The 9,230-nt window shown below is 58.1% G+C and overlaps 1 protein-coding gene across 1 annotated transcript; it reads left to right on the top strand.

The window, feature by feature from the left end:
* The first annotated feature begins 4,155 nt into the window (after window positions 1–4,155).
* Window positions 4,156–7,455, top strand: LOC112818910 (pyrroline-5-carboxylate reductase 2). Its single transcript, XM_025865986.2, has 7 exons — window positions 4,156–4,385; window positions 4,604–4,674; window positions 5,061–5,240; window positions 5,325–5,546; window positions 5,743–5,835; window positions 6,032–6,195; window positions 6,759–7,455. Exons 1-7 carry the CDS (start codon window positions 4,319–4,321, stop codon window positions 6,922–6,924), a joined length of 963 nt encoding a protein of 320 aa, XP_025721771.1. The 5' UTR covers window positions 4,156–4,318; the 3' UTR covers window positions 6,925–7,455.
* The last annotated feature ends 1,775 nt before the right edge of the window (window positions 7,456–9,230 follow it).

Below are 9,230 nucleotides of genomic sequence, written 5' to 3'. Positions count from 1 at the left end.
CCTCTGACTCTGCCCCTCTCCCCCTGCTCGTGCTCTCTCTCTCTCAAACAAAAAAAGAAATAATTTTTTTTTTTAAATCTGGTTTAAGATGTGCCTGACTGGGGCGCCCGGGTGGCTTAGTCGTTAAGCGTCTGCCTTCGGCTCGGGTCGTGATCCCAGAATCCTGGGATTGAGCCCCGCATCGGGCTCCCTGCTCCGCGGGAAGCTTGCTTCTCCCTCTCCCGCTCCCCCTGCTTGTGTTCCCTCTCTCGCTGTGTCTCTCTCTGTCAAATACATAAATAAAATCTTAGGAAAAAAAAAGAATATTAAAAAAGATGTGCCTGACTTACAGGACAAAGAAGTGTCGAGTTATATTCCAAAGAGTCACATTGGATCTCTTTAGGTGGTGGGATTAAAAGCAATGTTCATTTTTCCATTTGCTCAAATTTAAATTTTTTCTGCAGTCAGCATAGGTTAGTGGTGTGATTAAAAAAAAGAAAGAAAGAAAGAAAAAGAAAAACCCATGCAAAATGTGTCTCCCTGGAGAGGTCCCTAAGTCAGGACAGGCTGGGGTCAAGGGGACTTGCCACAGGATTAGCTGGAAGCAGCTCAGGATCCTCCCTCATTCCCTGGATCTGTCCATTGTTAGAACAGATGAGCCACTCATTAGATCAGGAAGGAGGCCCGGAGGCCCTGGGGGTGAAGGATCGGACAAGTGGAGGCAGAAATGAGGCATTATCCACTTTGGGAAGCAGGAGGGGGAGGAGCGGGACTGTGGGGAGGAAGGAGGGAGGAGGGCAGCAACAGTTGACCTAACTGACCAGGAGAGGAGGGGGAGGAGGGAGGGGGGGGGGGAAGTGGGCAGTCCCAGAAGCTTGGTGAGCTTCCCCATTTTCCTTCCGGGCTTCTCTGCCGGTTCAGATGGAGTAAAATGGAGAGGACACAGGTGCCGGACATGGAGAGTGTGTGTCCCCGGCCGGATGGCAGCACCAGGCTGGGGCCCTCCTGTGGGGGGGGGCCCTAAGTAGCTGGGGGAGGAGGGTGCTTTCCTCCCTGCGTCTTGCCAAGGGAACCCCGGCAGGGCCTTTAGAGTCAGCAAGTCATTACTTACTGGAGAAGGAAATGGGGGTTCCTATCATTAAAACAGAATAAAACTGGGCGCCTGGGTGGCTCAGTTGGTTAAGCGACTGCCTTCGGCTCAGGTCATGATCCTGGAGTCCCGGGATCGAGTCCCGCATCGGGCTCCCTGCTCGGCAGGGAGTCTGCTTCTCCCTCTGACCCAACCCCCTCTCATGCTCTCTCTCTCTCTCTCAAATAAAATCTTAAGAAAATAAAAAAAAAAAAACAGAATAAAACTTTGTACATATAAACTTTAAACTTTGGAGATGGAAAAAAAAAGATAGATCTCCAAGTACCACAAAAAAAGAACCAGTTTCTGGCCAGTGGCTCACCCGTCCAGGATCTGTGAGGAGGGCCACGTGCCTCGGCTGTGCCCTCTCTCATGTGGCCTGGCCCGGCTGGTGGTCAAGTCAGCACGGGGGCCACCAACATGGCCTCCCTCCCTGGGCCCCGGAGTCCTCCTCACATCTCACCTCTACTCCTGGATGCCGGAGCCGGAGACGCCACAGCCACCAGGTCAGGGATGGGTGGTTGTGCGGAAGGAGTGAGGCACCGCACTCCGCCCCACGCCAATCTTGTGTTGCAGGCCAGAGCCAGCGACCAGGGGAAGCAAGGGGACCTGCAGCCTTCCAAATGGACTATGGGGAGCCCTGCTCCCTGGGAGGAGCTGACAGCATTCAGAAGCTCCCACCTTCCCTGCTGCCTGCCAAAGATTCTTCTACAAGAAAGGAGGCCAAGTGGGAGCAAGTAAAGACCAGAGAAGAGAGGAAGGATGTGGCAGTGCTGGGCCCCAGTTCTGGTCCTTGAGCTCGTCCTGATGCAGGTGCCCCTTCCAGATGGCATGCTCCCAGCACCTTCCCAAAGGCTGTACCACAAGTCCCCCTTTCTTCAGCTAGTTTGAAGTGTTAAGTTGCTGGTGCCGCTCAGCCGCTGTGGGGAGCCTTTAAAGCCACTACACACGGAACTAAACATAATCAGAGTTAGACAAAAATTTTCTCACAGTAGTATAATTTTTAAATTTTTTTCTTATTTTATTTTTTTTAAAAGATCTTATTTACTTATTCACGAGAGACACAGAGAGGCAGAGGCGAGGAAGAAGCAGGCTCCCTGCTGAGCAGAGAGGACGCGGGGCTCGATCCCAGGAACACAGGATCACGACCTGAGCTGAAGGCAGACACTTAACCGACTGAGCCACCCAGGTGCCCCTGAATAATTTTAAAAACGGAGTAAGTTTGTGAGGATAGGGACCTTTGCTTTGTTCATGGCTGGACCCCCAGAACCTGGCTCAGTAAGCATGTGTGGAATGAATTAATAAACCTAATTTTGACCTTTGGGAGAACGGTCAGTGTGGTGCAGCCATATAATGGAATACTAAATACTAAGTAGTAACAGATACCTTGTTTTAGACACCTTTTCAGTGACATTGGGAAATGCTTATTATACATATCATGTAGAAGTTTCAAAACTCTATGTGTATCATTTATTCCCAAGGATGGGGAAGAGTATATATGCATAGACAATAATAATGTAAGGAAATCCACCGAAAATGTTTCCAAGAGACTAGGAAGTTTGATTATGAGACTATTTTGACCTTTACTTTTTTTTTGGATTTCCCATATATTCCTCAATACGCATGTACTCCTTTTCTAATCAGAAAAAGTTATCCAATATTATTTTGCTTAATAGAGAACATTTGGTCCGCACCTTTAAGGGTGCAGGAACCAAGGAAGTGGGGGCTTGCTCAGGGATATGAGCAGGTAGAGGAAGCTTGCAGCAGGGAGAAACTTGCAGGGAAAGGGGTGGGGGGTGCTGCAGGGAGGGGGCGGGGCAGGGGTGCAGAATCCCCAGCAGACAGGCCGTGGGGAGCCCACAGTCTCCCCCGCTCCTGCGTGTCCTCCAGGGATGCCGCCCCCTCCCTCCGTACTTTCCTGACACCCGTTCTGGAAGCCCCTTACTTACTTTTACTGCTGGTGGAAATTCAAACCTACCGTCTGGGGAACGTTTAGAACAAGTGGGGGCTGGGGGGTGGGCTGGAGTCATAGACTTCCCCTGTCTTGGCTGGGCCCTACCTGCAGCTGGGGTGCCGCGGGGCAGAGTCACCTGGCTCCGGGGGTCCCAGACAGACCAGGGTCAGCCACTAACCACTCACCAAATCAAAGGCAGAGAGAGGAGGAGGTGAAACAGGAAAGGAGTCTATTTCAGGGAGGCCGACACCGGGGAGACAGCCGACTAGTCTCATAGATGGTCTCCCAAGTGCTGCAAATACATGCAGGTTTGCATCAGGAAAATGCAAAGGGACAGAGGTTAGTGGGAGTGCGGGTGGGGTTGGTCACGGGTGGGCTTGCCAGGGCCGGCTCAGGGCGGTCCCTGCGGCTCGAGGGGCGGTTTCAGTGCTCATGCCCGGGCTGTTTGCCGGAGGAAAGAGGTAAGCCGGCGAGGAGAACTTGGTTGGAAAGCACGCACAGGTCAGAATGGAGGTGGCGGACCCCTGTTTCACGCTTAAGGACTGGATCCTCCCAAACGCACGAAAGGAGCCGATCCTCAATTCTTAGGAACCGTGCAGGCTCGGCGGACAACGCGGCTGCTACCGGAGCCACCACCCCTCAGGCCGGGAGGGGGCGGGCAGCAGGGGCTTCCAGCCGCCGCGGCTCAGCCCTGCAGTCTGCAATCCGCGGAGCCTCCCGCCCGGCAGGGCGGCTGACAGTCCGCACCACACACAACACTAGCCGTCTTCGGCCGGAATCCCCGCCCCGGGCCCCACCAGCCTCGAGGGCCGACCCTAGTCCCGGGCGGGTCCGCGGGGCGGAGACCCCGGCTGCCGCGCACCGCGCCGGAGGTTCCCACCGCCAATCCCGTGCGCGGGGGGGGCGGGCACACGGCACGAGCTCCCGGCCGCCGATTGGTCCGCCCGAGCTCCCGGCGAGGCTTGGTCCGCCCGAGGATTGGTGTCCCACTCCCGAGCTCTCGGCCACGGATTGGTCCGCTCGAGCTCCCGGCCGAGGATTGGCCACCCTGGCGAGGCGGGGCGGGGCCCCGTGAGGCCCCACGGCAACCTCCTGACAAGCAGGCGGTGGGGAGGGGTCCCGGGAGCCGGCCCGGAAGCTGCCGGCAGCTGCCGGGGTCCTGCTTCCGGGGCGTGCGGCTTGTTGGGCTCTTTCTCCGTCCGGCCTCGTGTCTCCTGCGGCGGCTCCCTGGTGGTGCCGGACGCGTTCCCGCCGCCATGAGCGTGGGCTTCATCGGCGCGGGCCAGTTGGCCTGTGCCCTGGCGCGGGGCTTCACGGCGGCAGGTGGGCGCGCGGGGGGCGCGGGCCGCAGCCTGGTCCGGAGACGCCCTCCGCCCCGCGAGCCCGAACGGCTGAGCGTCTGACGGGCGGGACGAGGCTCGTGGAGCAGCGAGGGCCGCGAGCCCGCGCGGGGCCTGGTTGTGGGTCCGACCTGCCCTCCCCGGGAGAGCGCGGGGGCCGGGGGGCCGTGGTGCCCGGCTGACGAGCCCCGTCTTCCGCAGGGATCCTGTCGGCTCACAAGATCATAGCCAGCTCCCCGGAAATGGACCTGCCCACCGTGTCTTCGCTCAGGGTAGGGGGGCGTGGGGCACGGGGGGGGGGCCCAGCCCGCGCCCACCTCCCCCCAGGAGCGTCCGGCCCTCCGCGCTCCCATTTCACCTGCCCCTCTGCCCGTGCCTCTTTCCGGCCGGGGGAACTTCCTTGGCAGAGGGGTGCCCGGGTGCCCGAGGCCTGGTGGGGATGGGAGACGGCCACAGCCCGATGGCCTTGGGGAAGCGTGTGCCTGCCTAGCACCTGGCTCACTTGTCCGGTAGCAACAAGGGAAGACTCCGGCGGCGGCGGGGGTAGGGGCAGACCCCGAAGGGACAGGGCAGGGAATTCCAGGGTGCTCCGGGGGCAGGGGTGCCCGGGCCCAGGGAGTCTGCCTCGCATTGTGAGCTGGGCAGTTTCCTCCTGCAGAAGATGGGCGTGAACCTGACCCGAAGCAACAAGGAGACGGTGAGGCACAGTGACGTCCTGTTCCTGGCTGTGAAGCCGCACATCATCCCCTTCATCCTGGACGAGATCGGGGCCGACGTGCAGGCTAGGCACATCGTGGTGTCCTGTGCTGCTGGTGTTACCATCAGCTCTGTGGAAAAGGTGCCTGTTAAGAGGTGGTTGTGTGGGGGCCTGGGGGTGCCGATGGTGCCCTGGCAACTCACTGGGGCCTCTTCCTTGTCCCAGAAGCTGATGGCCTTCCAGCCGGCCCCCAAGGTGATTCGCTGCATGACCAACACACCCGTGGTGGTGCGGGAGGGCGCCACGGTGTACGCCACAGGCACCCACGCCCTGGTGGAGGACGGCAGGCTCCTGGAGCAGCTCATGAGTAGCGTGGGCTTCTGCACGGAGGTGGAGGAGGACCTGATTGACGCCGTCACGGGGCTCAGCGGCAGTGGGCCTGCCTACGTGAGACCCCCTGGGGACCCAGGGCAGCGGGATGGACTGGCAGGCCGCTTGGGCTGTGGGTGCTGCCTACGCCGGGGTGAAGCTAGCTGATGGAGGAGGGCAGCCTTTGGAGCTAGTTGCGGTCATGAGGAAAAGCAGGCCGCGGGGCATGGCCCTGCGTGTCTGCGGCCCTGGGACTCAGTGAGTGTCTCCACAGGCATTCATGGCCCTGGACGCGTTGGCTGATGGTGGGGTGAAGATGGGCCTGCCTCGGCGCCTGGCGGTCCGCCTGGGGGCCCAGGCCTTGCTGGTCAGTATACTTGCCCTGTGTGTTCTGGACTGGGGTGTGGGATAGGAGCCCCTGGAGTGGGGGGGGGGGGGGGGGGCGGGGGGGGGGGCTTGGTTGGGAAGCTGGGATAGCAACTGGGAAAGGGCAGTGGGTGTGGAGAAGCCTGTCCTAAGGTACACGAGCAGTCTTCTCCTCTCATCCCTCCTGCCTTCTGCAGGGCGCTGCCAAGATGCTGCTGGACTCAGAGCAGCACCCAGGCCAGCTCAAGGACAATGTCTGCTCCCCCGGGGGGGCCACCATCCACGCCCTGCACTTCCTGGAGAGTGGGGGCTTCCGCTCCCTGCTCATCAACGCCGTGGAGGCCTCCTGCATCCGCACGCGGTGGGTTGCTCCCCCTCTGTGCCTGGGCCCCCTGCTCCCAGTGACCCCCCGGGCTGGGCCCCGTCCCGCAGAACCTGCCGTCTGTGGTCCCTCAGCAGTGCTAGGGTCCCACGCTCTGTCCATAAGCATGGTTTCTTGGACTCTGTTTCGCTGAGGGTTTGCAGGCCTTTCTACATTTAACGGTCACTGCAGTTCTGTTGGGTGGGGGGGGGAGGGGTAGCTTGGATTTATAGAAGAGGAGGTTGAGGCCCAGAGACGGTTTTCCTGAGCTCAGGCAGCTAGTACCTAGTGGAGGCGGGGCTGGACAAGCGCGTGACTCCAAACCCGCTCACTGTTCCATCCGTACCGTGTTTCCGTGTGATCGCAGATAGCACGCGGAGCTACACATGTGCATGGTCACCCACACGTGGTTAAATAGCACTTCTGAGAAGCTCGGGGGAGTGTTTGATTTAGGGTTCTAATTTTGGGTGGTGTCCGGTCCTCCGGGCTTGGGGGTTATGTGCACAGGAAAGCCGTGTGGAGCTCGGGCTCCTCCTTCAACCCCTTTGGGGCTTTGTCTGCAGGGAGCTGCAATCCATGGCTGCCCAAGAGAAGGTCTCCCCTGCTGCCCTCAAGAAGACCCTCCTGGACAGAGTGAAGCTGGAATCCCCCACAGTGTCCACGTTGACCCATTCCAGCCCAGGGAAGCTGCTCACAAGAAGCCCAGGCCCTGGGGGCAAGAAGGACTAAGGTGGCCTCTGCCCTTCTTTCTAGAACCAGAGCCCTGTGGGGGACCGAGCAGGGCGAGGGCAGGTCCGGCAGTTTCAGGTCCTTGTGATAAAACTCCCTTGAATCTGTTCAGACCTGGCCATACTAGTGTCCCGTCTTGTCCATGTTGGAGGATGCTCCTGGTGGGGAGGGGGTGATGGTGGCGGCCAGAGGCAGGCCCACACACCTGTTGCGGGAGAGAGGCTGCGACTCCAGTCTGAGCCCCGCTGGGTGCAGGGTCTGGAGACCTTCAGCTGGGGTCCTCCGTCTGGAGCCTGAGCCAGGGTCTGCTTGACGCCAAGTCAAGGCAAAGAGAGGTACGAAACATGACAAGGGCTTTGCTATCTGAATTGTAAGTGGGAAAGAGGCGAGCAACTTAGAATTGTTACAGTTAATAAGAAAAGCAGGAAATTAGGTCATGCTTCTATTTAACTCTTGCTTCATAGGCGTCCTGTTGGAAAAGTGTTACTGAGCGCTCTTAAGTTTAGCTGCTTCAATAAAGTTTTATTTTTTATTACCCTGCCTTTTTTTTTTTTTTAAGTAAGCTCTGTGCCCAGTGCGGGGCTTGAGCTCACGACCCCAAGATCAAGAGTCGTGCACTCTGCTGACTGAGCCGGCCTGCTTTTTTATGTTTAATCTTAAGTCCTCATTCTAGAGAATTCCAGGACCTGACCAGGCGTTCCCTGCTTCTGTGGGGAGCGCCGTCTGAAGGCAAGAAGTAGGGAGGAGAAGGGATTACAGGCTAGACCCTGAGAGCCATACAGACGCCCTGCTCCAGCCTGACCCCCAGGGTCAGGGTCAGGAGATGGTTCTAGGATGGGCCGGAGCTCATGGCCGAGGAGAGCCAAGCCAGGGGGAGGGCGGCTGCCCAGACACAGGAGGAAGCCGCCTGCTTTGTAGTCGGCCGTGCACCTGCCAGGCTTTGGACCCAGGCGGACTGCCCTCTGAGGCAGGAGCTACTTTTTCCCTTACTTGACAGAAGATGCTGAGGCCGGGAGGGGACAAGCAGCTTAGCTCCTTTAGCTGGGCTCATGGGTGGGGCCGTGGGTGGGCCTGCTGTGCACACAGTGGGATAGAGCCTCCCGCTCGTCCCCAGGAGCTCGCCGCCTGTGGCATTGGCCTCGGCATCCTCTTTGGGTTCAAATCTGAGTTTCCGCCACTTTTTCCCCCCACAATTTGCGGGTAGATTTGTTTTTTTAAATTTTAATTCCAGTTAGTTAAGGCATACGATACAGTAATTCAAACTTCCAGGCGTTGCCCTGTGCTCATCAAGACAAGTACACTAGTTTCTGCCACTTTCAGCTAGGGGACCTTGGAGAAGCTATTGAATCCGGTCTCCAGATTTCATCCCCTCTAAATAGGAGGTCCTGCTCCATCAGAAGATTCTGGTGGGTTTGCAGTGAGACCTTGTGGAACGGCTCAGCAGAACATGTGGAACACGGTGGACCCCTCAAGCCCGTGGTGCTCATCCTTCACCCCCAGCTGCGGGAGGGGGTCCTCGGTGAGGACAGCAGCCCAGCTCCAACTCCAACCTGAGAGCCGTGGGCGAGGCTCGTTCCTGTGGGGCCACAGTGACAAGCGCCAAGTTCAACCCTCTGCAAAGCTATTGTAAAGCCCCCGTTAGGTGGCAGGCTCTGCATGCTCTTTATAGGAAGTCTTAGGGTGTAAGAACTGGGTAGAATAAGGCGAAGCTCGAGGAGGTTAAATAAGCTGCCCCCCAAAGATTCGAAGAGACATTTCACCAAAGAAGATAACATGGCAAATGGGCCTGTGAGGAGCTGTTTACGTCGTCGCTGACTGGGGAAATGTCAAAGCCCAGGGTGGTGCCACAGCACAGCCACTCATGCGACTGGTTTTGGTGGTGCCGGGGTTTACCAGAAAGCGACGTTGACAAGGATGTGCAGGAATCACAGCCCTCCTGTAAAATGGGGCGGCCACTCTGGCCAACAGTCTGGCCGCTCGGAAAGTTAGAGAGTCACCATATAAGCAATGCTATTCAGGTACCCACCCAAGGGACACAGCACTTGTCCACACAAACGCTTGGGCGTGAATATTCAGGGCAGCATTATTCCGAAGAGCCAAGAAGAGGAAACCACCCAAACATCTGCCAACTGGTGAGCGGACACCCACCAGCGTCATATCCACTCAGCGGAATAGCGTTCGGCGATAAAAAGGGAGCGCTGGTCTCACTACACCATGAAGGCGCCCAGAAACATCACCGGAAGTGAAAACCCAGTCGCTGTTGGCTGCACATTCTTTATGATTCCGTGGATCGGAAATGGCCAGGA

This window comes from Callorhinus ursinus, unplaced genomic scaffold (genome assembly GCF_003265705.2).
Source record: "Callorhinus ursinus isolate GAN/ISIS: 27379988/994484 unplaced genomic scaffold, GSC_fseal_2.0 scaffold620, whole genome shotgun sequence".
Lineage (NCBI taxonomy): Eukaryota > Metazoa > Chordata > Mammalia > Carnivora > Otariidae > Callorhinus > Callorhinus ursinus.
This window is presented reverse-complemented; position numbering and strand designations above follow the sequence as displayed.